This window comes from Papaver somniferum, chromosome 10 (genome assembly GCF_003573695.1).
Source record: "Papaver somniferum cultivar HN1 chromosome 10, ASM357369v1, whole genome shotgun sequence".
In the NCBI taxonomy this organism is placed as follows: Eukaryota; Viridiplantae; Streptophyta; class Magnoliopsida; order Ranunculales; family Papaveraceae; genus Papaver; species Papaver somniferum.
The window spans coordinates 136300951-136322833 of record NC_039367.1 but is presented as its reverse complement, the minus strand read 5'-3'; the positions used below and the strand labels follow the sequence as shown (position 1 = coordinate 136322833).

The 21883-nt window shown below is 37.3% G+C and overlaps 1 protein-coding gene across 1 annotated transcript; it reads right to left on the bottom strand.

Moving 5' to 3' along the window:
• Window positions 1–946: 946 nt before the first annotated feature.
• Window positions 947–1831, bottom strand: LOC113316247. Its single transcript, XM_026564465.1, has one exon. The coding sequence runs from the start codon at window positions 1829–1831 to the stop codon at window positions 947–949; it is 885 nt and encodes a 294-aa protein (XP_026420250.1).
• Between the last annotated feature and the right edge of the window lie 20052 nt (window positions 1832–21883).

The following is a 21883-nucleotide window of genomic DNA, read 5'->3' as shown; positions in this document are numbered from 1 at the left end:
TAACATTTTTTTTCATTTCTCTTACAAACTGAGTAGTACAAGTACCCATACATATAGGCTTTTTAGCCGACCTTTGAACTCTCTAATCTTCTCTAGAATTTTCATTCAGATAAACTATTTTGACTGACACACTATACAGACTCCAGAGAATTCTTTTCTCTATCTTTCATTTCACACTTGTTCACATTACAGGACACACTTTAGCAAACTCTAGATTTTTCTTGTCTCAAACTTCATTCACACTAACCTGACAAACTAACTAGATTATTTTTCTAACTTCTTTACTGTTTTACAGTCTTGTTAACTTTTGGAAATGCATTAACTCCAACACTCCTCCTTAATGCATTTTCAGTTCTCTTCAAAGGTGCTGCTTTCATCTCACAGATGAACTTTGTTTCTTTGTTAAAACCTCTTGATCCAAGTACAACATAACCGCAAGTCTCAACTGCACGTACTGGCTTTGGTCTCCATACTTTCTTGTGCATAGAATGTGACCTGCAATGCCTATAACCTTGACCTTCACATGACTTATGTTGTTGATGCGGCTTTAGCGAATAAAACTGTGAGCCATTGCCAACTTCTGCCTTCATTGTTGTATTGTGAACATAACTCCAATACATAGGAAAATTTCTATCTTTCACTTTTATTTTTGCTATGACCTGGTGCCTATTTTTCTTATCATATATGAAGCAAAAACCATTATCAAAATATAAAGCATACCCATTTTCTACCATCTGCCCAACACTTAGTAAATTAGCTTTTAGATTGGGAACTAAAAAAACATCTTTGATTAGCCTCATACCTTTTCTAGTCTGAATAACAACCGTACCTTTGCCTTCCGCCTCAACCAAGTCACCATTTCCCAGCCTGATTAGAGAATTAATAGATGTATCTATGTTGCGGAAAATGCTTTCATCTCCCGTCATATGATTGCTGCAACCGCTGTCTATGTACCACGCTTTTTTTTTCTCTTCTGTTGTTGTTTGGAAAGCATAAAACATGTGCTCCTCCTCCTTTTCAGCTTCATGAAAATTGGCTTGATTGTTTTTCTTAAAATGACAATCTCTTGCGAGATGCCCATGTCTCCGACAATTATAGCACTGTGGTTTGCTTTCATCGAACCAACAATCTTTCCACAAATCCTACATGGTGAATAATCCTTCCTCCATCTTGCTTCCCTGTAGTTTTCTTCTCCTTCTTTTAAAGTCTCACAACTATCTTCATTCTTTCCACTAAACTTTCCAGCCTTCAAATTTAGCTTGGACTGAAAAGCACTTTCAATTGGTGCTTCATGCCGCCTATTTAGTCTCTGTTCATAGGCTTCTAAAGAACCCATAAGCTCCGTCACCGAAAGAGTTGCGATATCTTTTGATTCTTCAATTGCAGTAACTATGGGATCATACTTATCAGTGAGACTTATGAGGATTTTTTCCACCAACTTCTTATCACCAATATTTTCTCCATAGCTTTTCATTTGATTGGCAATCTCCATTATTCTTGAGTAGTAATCTTTTGCAACTTCTGAATCTTTCATCTTAATGTTCTCTAAATCTCTTCTCAACGATTGCAATTTTACTGATCTTACCTTTTCATTTCCTTGAAACTCATTTTTCAACAAATCCCATGCCTCTTTTGCTTTTGTAGCGCCCATAATTCGAGGAAAAATTATGTCATCTACTGCCATCTGAATTGTGTACAAGGCTTTGTGATCATTCAATTTCATGTTCTTCAGTTTTTTTTGTTGTTCCACATTCATTGTTGCAGTCTCAGTTATTGTCACACCGCTTTCGACGACATCCCATAATTCTTGCGACAAGAAGTATGTCTTCATTTTGACACTCCAGAAATCAAAATTCTCTCCAGAAATACTGGTACAGCCATGGATTGATTAGAACCATTGCTTGTCGACATCTTAGCAAGAATAAGATAACGCCCGTCTCAATCGAACTAGCTCTGATACCACTGTTGGATATTGGAGTGTTTTGTGTTGTTATCTGGACTTGCTTCTATGATATTCTGAATTTGAAATTTCAATTAGATGTTACTCACTCACTCTCTCTGATTTTATCTTGTTTTTCATTCACTAACATTTTTTTTTCATTTTTCTTACAAACTGAGTAGTACAAGTACCCATACATATAGGCTTTTTAGCCGAACTTTGAACTCTCTAATCTTCTCTAGAATTTTCATTCAGATAAACTATTTTGACTGACACACTATACAGACTCCAGAGAATTCTTTTCTCTATCTTTCATTTCACACTTGTTCACATTACAGGACACACTTTAGCAAACTCTAGATTTTTCTTGTCTCAAACTTCATTCACACTAACCTGACAAACTAACTAGATTATTTTTCTAACTTCTTTACTGTTTTACAGTCTTGTTAACTTTTGGAAATGCATTAACTCCAACAGTTTCAAATGAGAGTGTCAAAGTAATTTTAAAGATTTTCGGAGTAATGTTTTTATGATGGTTCTCATTTTATGAATGCTTATTATTTGGGTCACATGGATGCAGTAACTTGTGATAAATGAAGAGGAGAGGGAGTTATATATTCAAGGTACACTTTTTTCTTTGATTTTATTATTCCAAGGACGGACAAGTACAAATATTCAACAGCTTCTCTTCATAGCAGTGTAAACTTTGTTGCTCTAAACATTAATGTCAAAAGTAATTATCTATTGAAAAAGTTCTAAAGGGTTTAGATTTTAGTTTATGTTTTTTTCTTCAATTTTTTTTAAAAAGAATTCACAAGAAACCGATTTAGAAATGGCATGACGATATTAAGCAGTTGATGTCACTGGATACGATGAATGAAAAAGCAAATATGCTTCTTCATATGACTCTCTCGCTGTTCCGGGATGTTCAGATTTGATCCTCCTTGATAAGGTAACAGTAGCAACATTTACTGATTGTAATCAATTACGAAATCTAGAGTTTGATTATCAATATAACAACTGAAATTATATGGTGTGTCAGAGTTATACTGTGAGGAAGAAAGAGAGAAATAGGTTACAAGGTGGGGAAAGTTAAGTTGTCCGAATTGACATAGAAACATTATGGAATGACCAAGTCATCTGTTTCTGTAATCATTTTTTCTTAATATTCTTGTATCGTTGTTTGTCGGTTTGGGAACTCATAACACCGTGAGGTTTTATTCGAAGAAGTGTCAATCATATTAGGTAGCAGGTTGTGTTAAATATAGACAGCAACATTTGATGTTTCAGCTGTCTTCTTTAATCCCTGGACCTTGCTCTCCGCTTGGGGTTAGACTTCAGGGAAGAAAATGCCACTAATAGATTACTTCAATAGTTCAATTTGGTATCTGTAATAGGATGTATCTATGAGCATCACTCGGCTCCTGACGATTAGGGACTTCATTTGTTGCTTATATGATGTTGATCCGGGCTAACAGCTTACTTGAGCACTTGTGTTTCTTTTGTTGTGCTCATAGGACATGAGCAATTAGTAGGTTCGGTACAAGAATTGGTTAGAGGGTCGTCATTATCCGTTGTACTCTCTTTTGTTATCCATTAGCTATTGCAATTTCTCACTGAAATGGCATGCTTATGTATCTATAGGTTTTTGGATGTTTACAGGGTAAACAAGATTGTTGTTCTGAATCCTGAATAAGAGAAACTCCTTGATGATTTAGAACTTTGGAATTTCATTTATAGCTTTTATCTTTGTTTTAATTATTTTCCTTTTTCTTACAGAATTCACATGGCTGGGAGGTATTATTAAGGAACTGAGACCACTCCTCTATACTTCAGAATGGTCAGATGTCATCTTTGATAAGGTAGTAGTAGCATTAGACTAGTATTTGCAACAAACAAACAATAAGAAATCCAAAATTAGCTGCAAGTTGCTCATTGCATCGAAATTATTAAAATTGTTTCTTAAGGATCTATAAATAATCTGTTACTCAGTATTAACTATCAAGTATTATCTGAATCACATGATCATGTATCCAATGTTGTGCAGTTAGTCGTCGTTAATAATAATACTGCTTCCAGTTTAGTTAATGTATGCAGAGCTGCAGTGGGCATCTCATGTTATTATGGTTGTTAAATGTTGTTAGAGTTATACTGAGATAGAAAGAAAGAGAGAAATAGGCTACAAGGTGGGGAAAGTTAAGTTAACCGAATTGACATGGAAACATTATATATATTTGATGACTAAGAAACTTGTTTCTGTAGTGAATTCGTTAACACTCCGCGAATGACCTTCAGTTTATATATCCCCAGAGCCTATTTAGGTTAGTCCGTCGTCCCATGGACCGATTTATGTGATAAGGAAGATTAGGTTGCTTTCACTGATTCTACTGGTGAGATTAATCTATTTCATTTTGCACTTCTTTGATTCACTAAGTTTCTTGCAAACAATCATTGTTGAAAGCTTAAACTGAATCTCTGACCAGTGGAGTTATGTATTTGCAGTGCTTGTGGTGTAGCGAACCAACTTATTAGCCTATGAGCGAACAATGCAAATGAGCAAGATGGGAAGTGGCAAAGTGCTCAGGCGACACCATCAATGAATTAACAATGATGCATCACCATTGTTATGCTCTGTAAGCCATATGAATTGGTTTGATGAAGCAGATAGACGAGGTGGCTACTGCTTGTACCTGCTATAGCGATTACTAAAGTTGAATACCTAGTCCTTAACCAGTAGTAAATGTGAACTGATCTGTTACTTGTGTTATGTGTATAACTTCTGATGATGCTAAACTGATCTAGACAGACTACATTTGGAATCCATCATCCTAAATCTTAACTTGTGTATATTTTTTTCTATGATACCTCATCTTTATTAGTATATCAATTGCTTGTCATTAATGTGAATTTGAGAGACATACCTTAACTTGTGTATATTGCTTTTCTGCAGGAAGTCATTGGTGTTGAAGTTTTTTTTGTCTTTTTGCTCAAAATTGTAGATGAAATTAGGTATGTAGTTTTCATTTACACTGTGCTTACTATCTTCGTTCATTTTTGGTTCTGATCTTTGCATATTGTGCACAGATTCTTGGGAATGGTCATCCTTCTACTCACATCTGTTTTGTCATGAAGACCACCAATGCTGGGTGAATTCCATCAAAACTGCAAGTGATTGAGCTTGGTACCCAACCAGGTCTGCTAAAGAACAACTCTAAGATTAAGGTCCTTGTCCTCCTATTTTTTACAATTAGTCATATATGAACTTAAAGACATTTTTTTGGTTGTACTTATCATTCTTTAGAAACTTAAGACATGTTCACAAATTTATTTTATTAGTAATCTGAATTTTTCTTATTAGTAATAGAGGACTGCATTGTTCAGTGCGCAGTCAATGTGTCTCTCAGTAGTATTTGGCCTGGGTTTAGCCTGAAAATGTTGCAGGGAACTTTTGATTAGGTCAACGACAAGTTGACTTGACTTTATTTTCCTGTTGCAAAACTTTAGCAACTACTAGAAACTGTTGCTAAATTTAGAACCAGAACAATAAAATCGGGTCCGGCTAAGTTTAGCCGTTCTAAGTTTTTTTGGTTTTAACCTTCGCAAGAATATATCAACAACTATAACAGTTGCTAAACCTATTCCCAACAGCCAAAACCGTTGCAAAGAAGAAAAAAACACCTGGGTGAACCGGAAAGCGTTGCAAAAACAATTCGCAACGTCTTCAGAGCTTTTGCTAAAAATGCACCGCCACGTTTAGCAACGGCTAGCTGCTGTTGCAAGTCTTTTTTGTAACAGCAGGCAGCCGTTGTTGATCCGGAAAAATGGTGTAGGGATAAGCTACATTGAAACCCTTTAAAAAATGAAAAATAAATGGTGTCGTACAAAACCAAATAAGTTTATTAGAGATTTAAATCCCTTATATTCGTGCAAATATTTTAATGGAAAAATGGTTACAATTCTATAGCATACATAGAATAATATATTTTCAATGAATGATTCATATATTCATTTTGTAAAAAAAAAAATATATACTACTTGTTTCACGGGAAAGTGAAATTCATATATGTCTTGTTGTCTCTATAAAACACCATAATTTCTTTAAATCATTCAGAGAGTCTCCCAAAATCTCTAAACTCACAAAGACTCGCCCAAAATATCTTTCATAAAAAGTCACTAAATTAGGGATGGCAACGGATAGCCGAAGTCCGATATCCATTTCCGAAAATCCGGCATCCTATAGGATTTAATCCGACATATCGGATATTCTATCGGATTTTACCTCTTAACCCTATCGAAATCGGAATAGGATGCTTCCGCTAGGCTAATATCCGACATCCGATAGCCTAGAGGTGTACTTGTAATTTCCTACCCCTAGGTATTATCTTGTCTGTGGTCATCCAAACAACATCAATTGTTGTGTCTAAATCCAAACAAAGAAATTTCATCTCTCAATCAAGCAGTTGACTCTTTTCTTTACTTTTGTTTCATTTCTCTCTGAGATAGATTATATGGTTTGTGTTGGGATTTTCAGTGGTGGTGGTTCGATGGAAGAATACGGTGTTGTAAACTGAAATTGGGTTTGCTGGTGATGATTTAGGTTGATTTGTGGCTTCAATTCCATCAAGAAATCAGAGAACGAAAGAATAAAATGGATGGGTTTTGACCTAATTTCGGTGTTGATTGAATGATGGTTGTATGGGTAGTTCTGAGATGTAAAATGAAGATGAAATCATGAAGAAACAGGTGAAGTTTGAAGACTGAAACTTAGTTACAGAGATAGTGAAGGTTATTAGTGATTGGTGGCTATAGTGGATGATGGCAGGATTGAGAACTAATTGATAATGGAGATAGATAAAATTATGTTGAGATTATTAATCCCATATTGTCTGGGCAACCTAAGATCCTGCGGTTTATAATCCTTTCGGCCTCTACACTCATTTCCAATTGGTTTTGAGTTGGATGCCCGTATTCTAACATGGTATCAGAGCAGGCTATTTTGTGTCGAGTCATTTGACAACACCTTTACTCCGCGTCACCCGATTTATTGTCCACGTGTTACACCCAACGAGGCTACACGTGAGGGGGCGTGTTGAGATTATTAGTCCCATATTGTCTGGGCAACCTAAGATCCTGCGGTTTATAATCCTTTGGGACTATCCACTCATTGCCAATTGGTTTTGAGTTGGATGCCCGTATTCTAACAAATCAAGCTTCAATTGAAATAAAATGAAAATGGGGTTTTCTGTGGACATAAATTGGGTTTGTTCGAGAGTAGAATGTGTTGATAGAAGAGGTGTTACTACTGTGATTGATGTCGTCGACTCATGGGTATCTATCTGGGGTTTGTTGTGGTTGAAATGGTCGTCTGTGATGGCTGGAATTGATTGGATGTCCTCGTAGTGATTGAATTTAGGCATGAATGGTGACTTGTACTTCTGTTATCAGATTTTATCGGATAAAAATCCGATATCCGATAGATTAACCTTAACCCTATCGGATTGGAATTTTTGGGCTCCGCCGGATGTTATCGGATATCGAATAATTGCTAACCCTTAACCTTAACCTTATCCGGATATTTACCCGTTGCCAGCCCTACTCTAAATGACTCTACTAATCCCAGTTTCCTAACCCCATGTAAATCTTACATATGGGTAGTCAAATGATATTTATATATGTAGTTTCAGGAAATCCTACAACACACCCCTTGTATTATCATGACTATAATTTCTAGATCTAAGCTTATTTGATATGAAAATAAAGATAAAGATAATGAAAATAGAAAACAAGACACAAGTTTTACGTGGTTCGATCAATTTGATCTACATCCACGGGGTTAGGTTTCACTACGATTATTGAATTACATATGAATTACATTGAGACTCCATTAATGAGTATTTGGAGCTCTCTCTCTCTGGTTTTTGGGAAAGAATAAGAAGATAATAATAATACAAGTTACTTTTCTCTCTCCTACCTTTCTCTTTATATAGGATGCTATGTAGTGGATGACAGCTCATAGTTCTTTTTATTTCATATTTCCTTTATTTCCTATTTCCTTTTATTTCCTATCCTCCGTGCGACATTATCGCACAGCCTTTTATGAATCTCGCGCACTTACAAATACTTCTGTGATATTTGGATCCTACATCTTGCCTCTTTTTTCTTGAATATTGCTTGAAGAGTGATCTTCAGGAAAAAATCCGTTGTTGTAGTTGTTGGACCGAGATACGTGTTGTTGGAGTAGTCTTTGATTTTTGTTGATGAAGGAACAAGCGAAAGAATACTGGACTTGAAAAGTACGTACTTGCCTCTATTCTTTTGTGAAGTTCCGGAGCGTTGCGAAGTAAATAAGAAGTATCAACCCTTGAAGTATGCGAAGTATGAAGTATCCTTGAAGAAGTATAAGAAGTACTCAATCCTCGAAATAGAAGAAGTATTTGTCCTTGAATGAGAATAATAAGTATTGCCTCTATTTGTGCGAAATTATTAGTCCGTTTTCGGTGAGGATTCTTGTTGTTCATTAGTGAACGTCCACTTTGGAAATGATTCTTTCCGAGGAGATAAAGAACATAGAATGTTTTCCTGGTAATCCATAGTTGCCTCTGTTCTTTATCTATGAGGGTAGAATCTATGTGCGAATTGTTTCTTCATTCTTATCTTTCCTCTGTCTCATGTTTTGTGCTCATGTGATAGTATAATCTCTTCAAGTTGCTTATAATTGTGCGAAATAATTGAGCGAGATAATCACATCATTCGGAAGAATCATATTCTGCGAAATAATCACATTCTGCAAAATTCGGGCACACTCTGTGAAATTCTGAATAATCCTGCGAAATTCTGAATAGTTCTACGAAATTCTGAATACTCCTGCGAAATTCTGAATAGTTCTGCGAAATTCTGAATACTCCTGCGAAATTCTAAATACTCCTTCGAAATTCTGAATAGTTTTGCGATATTATTCCTTAAAGTTTTGTAAAATACTTATGAGAATCTAATGTTTATGTTATGAAATGTGTATGCGATGTTTATGCCATGAAATGCTTATGCGATGCTTTGATGATGCGAGTGTGATGCTTTTATGATGAGAATGCTTATCTATTGCAATGTATAGTCAATGTTTATGTTACTTGGCTCATATTGCCGTCTAAAATTGATGTAGCTTTAAATTGCTTCCATTCTTCATTTCTCTACCTTTTTCTTTAGTGTATGCATTCTTCTTCGTGTAGTTATTGTTCTTCACAAGTTCTTACTTGTGTTTCATATTCCCTCTTTCTTGCACTATTAGTATCTCATAACAGTATGATCATAATATCAAGTCTGCGGCATTTTCACTGCCTTAGTTTCATCTCCATGTACATATTCGCAAGCTTACTCATTTTCTTATGTGGTCTTATTTTTCCTTCCTAGTTAAAGGTCTTATTTTGCCACCTCTTGTCATTGCGACAAAATAGCAGGACATCTTTGCCCTTTCATGTAAAAACCCATTGATATTGCCTTAACTTTTTCTTTTGTATTATTGCCTCTTAAGGATTGTTGCGATAATATGACATTCCTAAATATTCTTGCGAAAATAAAGCCCCATGACATTGTCGTCTTGCAACGAAATCGCAGGACGTCTTCACATTTTCATGTAATGACCCATTGATCTCGTCTTATTTTTTTCTCTATTATTATTGCCTCTTCAGGATTGTCGCACAAATATGACAAGCCTTAATACCCTTGCGAGTAAAAAGCCTCATGACATTTGCCTCTTAAGACACTTATCAGCTCCCTAATGGAGGGTGCCGCCCTTATCTCCCCCTGGTTTCCCCTTAAAGGAGGCGTACTTCTACCATACAAGGTTAGCTCCTCCCATCCGGTCTTAACAACAACCAGTTGTTTTCGCAGCCTCTTGTCCCTTTTACTTATAGGGATTATGGTTACGAGACTGCACCCTAAGTGGAGTTTTCTTCGGGCCGAGTGCAGTATAAGCCAAGACTTTTCAAGAATGGCAAAGTAAGCCCCGGACGCCCCTGGCACTCTTGACTCAACCGTGTACCTCGGCGCCTTGATCAGATTCCGCACTCCTTAGGAGAGTCCTTATTACCTTAGTCGCCCAACCTAAGTCATATGCTTAAGCTGAGAATCCAAGGTTCCTCTCCCGGATGGGCTTTATTGACCTCAAATCTCCATGATTCAGGTTTCAGGGGAGGTGTAACCTTTTTCCTGAGTCATGCTACAGGTACCCCCTTCTATGACGTACTTTAGGCCTTACATTTGCCTCTTGCGAAATTTTATTCGCGAACTAGGGTGTACGCCATAAAGGTTCACCCCATTCTAATATTAGATTTTTATGGATCTTAGATTGTCTCTTGCTAAATTTTCGCGTTTCTTTGTTCTTTTATTCTTTCATTTCTGTCATTTCTTTCATCCACTCTTTCATTCTCATAATATCATATCATTTGAAGCAAAGTAAATATTCAAGAGAAGTTCTAATACATTATAATTCTGAAATCTTTGTAATTCTGCATTTGTTTCGCATTTTGTAAATCAAATCAAAAATCTTTTTATTATCTGCAAAAGAAATATTCTAGAGAAACATATAAATTGAATTTTCTCAGTTTTCTGTAATTTTGAAATCTCGCAATATTTGTAATTTTGAAGTCTAATCTTTAAATCATAGTAATCTTTGAGATCTTGAAATCTTTGTAATTGTGCGATTGAATCGGGTTTTGTAGATCAAATCAAAAATCTTTTTATTCGTTCTTAGTATAAAGTAAAATGTTCAAGGAAGTGGTACTTATCTTTCATGTGAGTTGTTGTTGTTGTCAAAGAAGTGAATAAATGCCTTGAAATGTATGAATTTTGTGCAGCAAAAAGAAGTGTGAGAAGTGAGACTTGAACCCTTGACCTGCTTCTTGGATTTTCTCGCACCATACCAACTGTGCTAAGCCTCTCTTACGAAGTAATCAAATTCCAACTGTGTGAGAGGCACTTCTGTATATAGTTAAGCGTAACAAAAATAAACATGCGAGAAGCAAGAATTGATCCCGCGACCTGCTGCTTGCATTCATGCTTCCTGACCAACTGTGCAAGCTTCTTCTTTGCGAAATTATCATCAACTCTCTTCTGTGCGATATAATCAAAGAAATATTTGTGCGAAAAAATACGCATGTGTTGGGACTTGATCACACAACCATGAACTCATTAACTTCGCGGATGACCAATTGTGCTGCCTCTTGCTTGCGAAATAATGAAACAATATTGCAAAATTCATTTTTTTCGCTATCTGTAAAAAAGAAGAAAACTATGTTCGCAGGCAAATTCGAACTTGCGACCACGAACACACATACTGCTCTCTGGACCAATTGTGCAAGAACCTCTCTGCGAAATTAACGCATAACTTTTTTCCTTATTCTTTTATTCTCCCATGCAAATGAGAAGAAAATGAAAAATATGTGTCTCTGCGAATTCGAACCCGTGACCTATTTGTTGTTCGCTCATCCTTGAACCATCTGTGGGAATTTCTGTTTGTGAGAGAAATCACAACTTCTGACTCTTATCATTATCTTCGTCTTTCCTTCGTTTCTTCACAAAATGCCTCTTGTTTTCTCCTGAACATGAAAATCTTCCACTGAAACTTCCATTTTTTCCTAAAATTTCACCACAACAACTAATTTTTTCTCTCCCTCTTTTCATGTTTTTGAATTGTTGATGATGTTTACTCCATGAAAGTGTGATTTCTTCCATAAAATTACCATTTTTGAACCTAAACTTTGTAGATCTAGAAAAATATGAACAATAACTAATCTTTATGGAAATTTCTTGAACCAACAAGCTACAGGAGGGATAAATCCTTTACTCCTCCCTGTTTCTAGCGCCAAAATGTAGTTGCAGGAAATCCTACAACACACCCCTTATATTATCATGACTATAATTTCTAGATCTAAGCTTATTTGATATGAAAATAAAGATAAAGATAATGAAAATAGAAAATAAGACACAAGATTTACGTGGTTCGATCAATTTGATCTACATCCACGGGGTTAGGTTTCACTATGATCATTGAATTACATATGAATTACATTGAGACTCCATTAATGAGTATTTGGAGCTCTCTCTCTCTGGTTTTTGGGAAAGAATAAGAAGATAATAATAATACAAGTTACTTTTCTCTCTGCTACCTTTCTCTTTATATAGGATGCTACCTAGTGGATGACAGCTCATATTTCCTTTTATTTCATATTTCCTTTTATTTCCTATCCTCCGTGCGACATTATCGCACAGCCTTTTATGATTCTCGCACACTTACAAATACTTGTGCGATATTTGGATCCTACAATATAGAGTTTCATAGATTTTTTATTTGAGCGACTTGTCTAGATTTTCCGAAATTCTAGAAATTTCTAGTGATGACAGGAATGCTGCTCTCTTGTACTTTTTGCAAATCTATTTTCAATTGCTTTGTCAACTTGCACACTCGCTTTCCAAGTTACCGTCTTCTGTCAGTAGTGGCATTAACTCTCTGCTCCCTAAGATCATGAAAACATCCGGCACAGGTTCGGCGTTCGCATTATATTGAATTATGTTGGCCCCTTTGGTGTCTTTGAGCAACGCCAATAATATGACCTCCTTTGGAAACATCAATAGCACACAATTACTCATGACTCTCATCAAAATCATCACACCATTCTGCTGGCTTTATGATGTGTGTATGACTTCCCACGCCAAATCTCTGTATCAGGAGATGGAGGAATTTAATAAAATTAGTAATTAGAAAAATTAACCCGATTAAAACTGTACCAGCTTATAAAAACCCCATTTTTGATCCACTCATACCGATTAATATCTAAATCAAACAAAGTTCCCTATCTTCCTCCTCCCTCATAGGTATTTGAGACACAAAACTCAAATTCCGTTTATAACCCTTTGTTTTAGTGGTGGTGGAGGTGGTAATAAATATTGTGATATAGGTGGTGTTGGTGTTGATAATGAAGAAGAAGATGGTTAATGTAGGATTGTAGTTGTCCGCCTCCATAAGTGCTACTATTGTGTGGTGTGGTTTTTTTCATTTAAGTAAGATACGCTTACTGAAAAATCCTAGCGTTACAAGAGTAAACACACTAAAAAGCCTATGAGACGAGACGAAGCACGACATAAGCCCCACAAAGGTTCTAGACGCAGCATCATCCCGTGACAAAAATTGAATTTACTCGTACTGACCTAATGTGCTCTTTTTGGACCACAACACGCACTGAAAATTTATTAAAATTGCCGTGAAATCCAATGAGTAATCCTAATCATTGTTGCTAAGACCTAAACATGACGCACATTTAACCATGTATTAGAAACTAAATTAACCATAATGTTAACAGACTTATAAAATCCTTGTATCTTACGGCGAGAGTTATGGGAATGAGTGTCGTTCCGACTATAGGAAGCATAGACCGAGCGAATAATAGAGAAAAATGGTACATAGAAAAAGTGAGAACAAAAGAAAGAAAGAAAGAAAAAGGAAAAAAAGAAAACACTTCAGGAAAACACTTTTTTTCTTTTTTTTTTTTTTTGATTTCAGGAAAACACTTTATTTGAGGCCCCATATTTTTCTTTTCCTTTTATTCTTATCTTATCAGTTTTTAGTAGCTTTTAATTCCAAGCGGAAAATTTTTAACTCCAAACGTTTTGACTTTTTAAGAAATTAATTTTCACACTATTTCGTACTAAGTAGCGGGAGAACAAGTTTAACCCAAAATACCACTCTATTCTCGTATATGGTAGATGCAAATTTGATCATTTTGGAGGCACTAATCTCCATAGATTTTCTCTTAACATTTCTAGATTTACTACCAACAAATTGCCTCAGTAGTAGGCCTGCACAGAACCGAACCGATAATCGCAACTGAACAGATAACCGCATTAACCGAACTGTAACCGCACCGAATCGATAATCCAACAGTCGGTGTCGGTTTTAATTTTGGTAACCATTGGACATTCGGTTCGGCTATCGGTTCCATTACTAACCGCATCCTAACCGAACCGATAACCGATTATTATAGGCCGTTGACTCATTTCTATTAGGATTAATCCTAGCCGTCTAAAATCGGGTAACCCTAGAGTATAAAAACTGGAAACCCTAAATTATTTCTGCAGCCATTTCATTTCTTCTTCTCTTCCTCTCCGACTCCGTCTCTCTCCATTCGCCTCCATTACCAGAATCTTCTCTTCCTGCATATAGTCGCCTGATTCGCCTCCTCCACCTCCATCAAGATTCAAGACTTAAGAGCACCACCATCTCTATGATCTAGTAAGTTGTTTTCTCATTGATTGATTTTTTTTATCAATTTCTAGGGTTTTTTTTTTTGTTTTATTATTTTAGGGTTTCCTTTGATATTCGAGATGGCTTGAAATTTGTCTAATCAATCGATTACTGTTTATCAATCAATTTAGGGTTATAATTTTTTTTTTGATTTTATGTTCTCAAAACTTGAAGAGTATTGAGTTACCAGCAGCTAGAGTTCTTCATTAAAAGAGTATTGTCACATCAAACAGGTAAAACCCTTCACTTGACTTTTTTTGTTTGATTTGAGTTCAATCTTCAGTGTTGATTATGAAAAAGGTTTTTTCGATGTAAAACCCTTGAAGTGATTTATGATCTGTGAATCTATGACTATGAATCTATGAGAAAAAGGGTTTTAATGGGTGTTTAAATCTATGAGGTATTGTTGTTATATGAATTATTCTTTCAGAAATTGTTGTTGGAATTATTTGTGTAATACTGTGAAGTGAGATTCGCGTAACTGAGTTGTTAGAGTTACAAATTATAATGCTGATTAGTTTAGTGTCTAGGGTTTGATGATGAAATCCATGATTGTAATGCTGATTGGTTCCCAAATTGTTTCTTGAGCTTAAGTAGAATCCATTGTTCTTCCTTATCTTCTTGAGTAGTGATATGTGTGCTTGTATTGTTGCTTCTTGAACTAAATGTTGGAAATGATGTTTGTTGCAGGTGGTAATGCTTGGATCAAGTTCAATTTCATTATCGAGCTGCAAGATGGCAGGTGCATCTCCAGCCTCCCAATCCCCTGAAGCTGAGTCTACTCAAGTGACATCTTCTGCAACACTTGGATGATTGCAGTCACCTTTTTACTTATCATGATTGACTTCTTATTTGACTTAAAATTTCAATGTTTGAAATCCAGTTAGAGTTTCACTTGAATGAATGCAGTCACCTTTTACATATCATGATTGACTTCTTATTTGACTTAAAATTTCTATAGTTGTCATTTCTTTTGCATATCATGATTTATGGTTAGTGGAGTTGCAAACTTGCAGTCAGTTGCACTCAGTTTCATTATCTATGATTATGTAATTGCTTAGGGCTTGCATATGAAGATTACAGAGAAAGTGGTTGATTCTTCAAGTTGTGTGGTATAGTGTTTGTGGGTGCTGGTCCTTTTTATGTTACTTTTGTAATCCCTGTCCGTTTTATGTTACCTTTTGTATTCCCTGTCCTTTTTGAACTTGGAGTTTCAAGCTGTGTGGTGTACTAGTTGTAGACACTTGAAGTACATTACCCATGATGTGAAGAATTTTGATCTGACTTTTGAGTTTTTCTCTTTGCAGACATTTTGGGAAAGGATGAGGATTAAGGGGATTGTTGGCTTGAGAATTGGATGGATGGATGGACTGGACTCTGGAGTCTTTTACTTGTCTTCGATTCTTCGTGCTACTTTCTTATGTTAAACTTTAAGACTATTGTGTGTGTGTTTGATCCTTAGAGTTTAGACTCCTTGCTTTTGGACTTCATAATGTGTGTGACTATGTGTTTGATCTTTAGAGTTTAGACTCTTACGGAATTGATCTGTTTAATCTATTAAGTATGGTAAGTTGTTACTTCTTAAGTATGGAATGGAAGTACATTGTACAGGCGCAGGTGCAGGTACTAAATCTGTCAGAATTTCTGACAGATTAATTTATGGTTGAAACCGAACCGAACCGAAAAATAACCGAACATAGTCGGTTCGGTTTTTAACCTAACCGAATACTATTGAGTTCGATTACGGTTTTAAATGTGCTAACCGCATTATAAACGGTTAGTTGAACGGTTTTACAACTAACCGCACCGAACCGAACCGTATGCAGGCCTACTCAGTAGCTCCGAATATCTGTCGCGACCCAAAATCCGTGTCGTGGTCCAAATTTGACACCGTGACCTACGCCGTGTGAAAGCACTAAATTTCATGGTCACGGACCGAGCTAGTTTGTAGCATGGGTGTGCAATTACACACCTTGCCCAACTAAATCTTAGACCCAACTTATCTATTTTGTGCCAGTTTAGGCATTTTAGCACATTTGGCACCCCTAAAACCTGACCCACTAGTAACTGCACACCATGACCGAAAACTTGGCTATGCCCCTGTTCATGGTCGATGCTCTTCAAAGGTGGTTCGCCCAACGCATGCCGTGGAATCTTAACTCGGTTATTGCGTTTCCACAACACGTTATGATGCACTATTCGTGGCAAGTTCTCTCCTCTCCTACAATGATCATTGTAAACACATGATTTTGACGGCACGGGTGTGCCGGTAGCAAGGAGATGTTGTTATATAGTAAAGCTCATATTGTAAGGAGGTTGTCCACTTGAGGTCAACACTATTTCCTATAGAAAAGAAGGTTTCCAAAAAAAAAAAGAAGGTAGAGCTAATAGAATACCTTAGAAAAGAAAGTTCTCGAAATAATTATCTTGTGTATTAGAATTAATCTCCATATTAACCTATGATAATTTAAGGGTGTTTACATTTAGGGAGAGACTAATCTTCAGTACCAACGCCGGAAAAATCTGGCCGCCCCTGCCTCCTATCGAAGAATTTTACGAATATCCACCATCATCTCCTATTTTAGCTACCCCGGAGACCTCCACTGAAAATCACAAATTTTCTCCACCACCGTCTTCACTGTATCGGACACCACCATTACAGATCGCAAAATCTCTTTGCCAATCCAAATCCACATCAAACTCTAATCAATCAACCACTGTATCACCATCTTCAATACCCACTCAGATTAACAACCCCTCTGTCTAATAACTTACTCAAAATCATCGTCACAACCTTCTCAGCAGAAAACCCCCAAAATCAATACGAATTCTAATTTCTTCAAAAACCAAAGGTCCATCACCACCGTTTTCTCGATCTCTGCCTACACAGACAACACCACCAGAAACAAACCTCTACGAATTAAACCCTTCTTCTTTGTTTGTTGAAGTTGGCTTCACCAATTCTAGATCCTCCATCTACAGTTTCGGATAGAAGAAAACATCACGAAACTTTCAATCAAATAGCAACCCCGGGTTACCAAACACCAAAAACGTCTCAAAACCTTTCAATCAAATAACACTAACCATCACGTCACCGTCATATGAGGATACTAAATCCGATGAATCAATCATCAACAATGATGATAAAGATAAGTTTCTTTTATCTTCATTATTCTGATTTGTTTGCATCTATCAATCCCTCGATTTCGCAATATAAAGTCTCTGCTCGTGATTCCAATAAAAACTAACTTTATTAGATTCTTAATAAGTGCCTTTATCCCGAATCACCTGTTAATTTGATGTATATGTTATCACTTAATTTCTTTAGTTCATTAGATGAACTGTTTAACAGACACCAAGTTGAGTGATGACGTAATAAGATGAGATTTAAATTATGTATCTATTTTGTTCCCGATTAGTTTTCGTCTTCAGTTCATGGCTTCGCTAGAACCTCCATCGATAAACAAGGAATCGTGTGTTTACAAGGAACAAAGTTTCTATCGAAATTAAATACATGGGTTATCATCAGTTTCGATTTTGTAACCAGGAAGATGTTTTTGTTTGCTGTTATTGAACTCAGAGTTTAATTAGAACGGATCCAGGTTGACGGTATTGGGGATTGCTTGAGCCGAGAGTTTGCTGTCAATGATGACGAATGGATGTGTATGCTTACGACGCATTTGCAGGGAAGGAGTTATTTTGTGGAGTCCCAATACTCAAGAATTACTTAACCATCATCAGTTTGCCAGATGCACTACAAGGTGTTCGACAGAAAACCTGAACCACAGGTCATGTCTCACAGCAGACAGTTCTCCTCTCCTTTTTCTTTGCCAGCAGCTATCCATGGAGCTGATGGGGTTTGTACCAAGGCTAGTGTGGAAAGCAGACAACAATACTTGAATGTGTAAAGCCTGCAGTGGGTTTCCTTGGGTTTGTTCTGCTCCAATCTCCCATGCGACAGCCAGCTAATATATGCCTGCTTCGTGGATGCAATTCCAATATCAACAGATTCACTGTATATCGGCTTTTGGTTATGATTACCCTCGGAAAGGAATTTCCATGGCTGTTTGTACTCGATTCGTTATCTGCAAAACTTTGAGTTGAAAAGGAAAGATGAAGCCTGCGGAGAGAAGGCTATCGATTACACAACCACTGTGTGCAAGAAGAGCCTTTCCAATGTTCAACTACCAGAGCTTCCGGATCACTGAGAAATGCCGATGCTGCGCTCCAGAAAATCACTGCCTTTGCCTCTTCCCACCCCACAACTTAATAACTCCAAACATCAACGGAACTTTTCAGCAACAACCATCTCCAATGTACCCCACTTCGCTGTGACTACCAATATTCAATCCCCAGAATCCGCACCCACCATTAACCATCGTCACTCGAAGAGAACTCGACAACTCCAACCATCGTCACAAGCCGGAGACTGCCACACCGTTCAATGATAAGACGACATCGACTCTCCCACTCCATCCTTCACCGTAATCAACAGAGTTTCCTACTTCTTTGAAGAAAATTAAGTGCTTAACGGGATCGACTCCAACTAGAAGACTGTTTTTCACCAGCGACAATGGTAAAGAGCTAAGCTTGGTAGGTGATCCAAGTCTTCCGAAGTTACTAAAAAAAAGAAGAGAGTCGAAGTAGTGACGAGTTTCCCTTGCACACCAACTACTAGTAAAAGTTCCGAATGAAGGATCCTCCTTAATTCCCAAGATGATCGTGTTGCAGATGAATTCCGAAATTGGATCGAAGCTGCAAATAAAAGAGCCAGCCGGGGGGACCATAGACCAGATACACGTCCGATTAAACAAGACCATACAAGAGATGCTATCTTGTCTGGACAGACAAAATACATAACAGCAAGTCGTGCTAGGCGCAAATGCAACAATAACTGACTAGTGTGCCGCATTCTAGTCGAGTCGAGAAAACACCATCTTTGTTACCAATGAAGCTAGAGCTACTGGTGTCATAAGCACAGCGACCTCCTCTCCCTCTTCGTCTACGTTTTACACCTCCTCAACAGCACCACTCCCTCTTTACGAAGTCACACCAGGAAAGCTCAACTTGATAAACCCAGTGCGAGCAAGTTGCGGATACAAGACGAAAAACACATCATCAACATCAAATATGAAGTTGCATCCATCAACAATAATGAGAAAGTTTCTTCTTTTCTCTAGTTCACGTCTTCAATGGAACCAACTCGAGTTTACAGCACATCTTCATTCTCCATCAATCCATAAACCTTCACCAAATATTAATGACAGCAGCAGCTTTCTCGGGTTCTCCATTTTTCTCAAAGATCCAACTCGTATCACTACCAACAGTGCCAACAATATTACGACAGGCCAATACTCGAACCTTCATTGTTAATCATTTACTTATTATGATAGAACACCACAGACTCATATTATCTTGGATCCGATAACATGCATCAAGACCATATGCTTATTTCTTACACTTTTGAGGATTTAAATCCGATAACATACACTTTTGAGGATTTGAATCCGATAACATCCACCGAATCCAAGCTCATACAAAAGATATGAGTAGCTATTGAGGATTTGAATCCGATAACATCCACTAAAACCAAGCTCATACAAAAGATATGAGTAGCTATTGAGGATTTGAATCCGATAACATTCACTAAAACCAAGCTCATACAAAAGATGTGAGCGGCTATTGAGGATTTGAGTCCGATAACATAACACACCAAGACTAAGTTCATACAAAAGATGTACATAGCATCGGTTGTGACGTAGATCTAAGAAAGGGGAATTCATACTCAACATCATAACAAGAAAACCGAGTCCATGTGGAAAATACACGTGACATCGGACATGACTCAATAAATATCACGCCACTACTGACACAGCAGCTCAAATTTTGTTAGTACCACCAGAGGGCCTCATATTAGAGCCGTTGCTGACTCAATCCGGTACTCACTTTTTCCAAGCCAAAGTCTCCACTAATGCCTACCATCAAAAGATTTGATACTGCCATCGGTATTCCGAAAGCACCATCGGATCATCAGTCTACGGTACTCGGAAGACTCTACTACTCTTGACTATCATCTTATCGGGCAGGAAAAGCCGAAGCCATCAAATTAGTACAAATAGACACTCACAGATAAGTTGTCCACAAAGAAGAGTTTCAACCACCACCGAGTTAATCAAGTTCGATATTCATGTCTCCAACACTCGATAACCACGAAATCCGCACCCGCAAATCTAAACCATCACTCCACTGTCATCCGTGGACACTACTACTTCGGACCATCAACTTCCGGGGTCATGAATACTAAACCCGGAAGATGCATCATAAAATCAGATAAGTTTGTTGTGCTAATTGACCGACTTTAACAAATGAATTTTGAGAAAAAATGTTTTTTCGTTTTCAAAGGGGGTATTAGTATGTGCAATATTGATGCTCACATAACTTCGATGTCACCTGACCAATTTTAAGCTTCCATTTTCGGATAGCTCGCATTTGGTCATTATCGAGTGGCGAATAGCCGGAGTACTGAAGGAGCAGATAGTGCTTCCACAAAAAATGTTTGCAAAAAATCCCACATAGAAGAACCGTTGGAAATAGAATGCATCACTAAATGAAAATCCGAAGCGACTTCAAACCAAGCAGCCATGCCGAGAGTCCACATAGGGGGATTCGAGAAGACGAAGAGACAAAGCATATGTCTGTCTGCCGGGACTGATAGTAATATTGAACGAAGAAGAAGAAAGAATGGGGGCTTCGGCTGATGTATACCCGAAGCTATCAACAAAGAAATCAAGAAGATGATGCTCCGAGGAAAGAAGATCCGCAGTCATGATCAAGGGGGATCCGTGAAGATCAAGGAAAATCAAAGACTCAAAGAGAAGTGAACTTCAACAAAGTAACTCTGCATGGACTTGCCGCGTTGTACTCTTTTCCCTTCGTCAAGGTTTTGTCCCATTGGGTTTTCCTTGACAAGGTTTTAATGAGGCAACATAAGCGAGTCCGATTGTGCCCCAAGTCTTCTCAAAGGATTGGCTCCGACCGATATACATTCAAATCCGAAGTCACGATCAACAAGGGGCTCCAAGTTAAAATGAGAAGATGGATCCGAAGTCATGGTCAACAGGGGGCTCAGAGAAGGCAAAAAGATGTGCCAAGACAGCGATTCATAGACGCATTCCGGATACAAGCTATGACTGATTGCCAAATCTACAAGCCTTGACAAAACAGTCAGGGGCTAATGTAAACACATGATTTTGACAGAATGGGTGTGCCCGTAGCAAGGAGATGTTGTTATATAGTAAAGATCATATTGTAAGGAGGTTGCCCACTTGAGGTCAACACTAAGCCAACTTTTCCTATAAAAGGAGGTTTTCCAAGAGGAGAGAAGGTAGAGCTAGTAGAATACCGTAGAAGAGAGAGAGTTCTCCAGATAATTATATTGTGTATTGGTATTAGTCTCCACATTACCCTATGATAATTTAAGGGTGTTTACAATTATGTACAACATAGTCTTGTTTGCTGCATATTTTAGACGTGGAAACTAGTCCCCCATATTTTTTGGAAGCGACAAATTTAGTTTTGGATCATTTTTAAATTGTCTATTTAATTTCAATTTGAAAATTATTGAAATAACCCCGACATATTAGTCAGTGTAA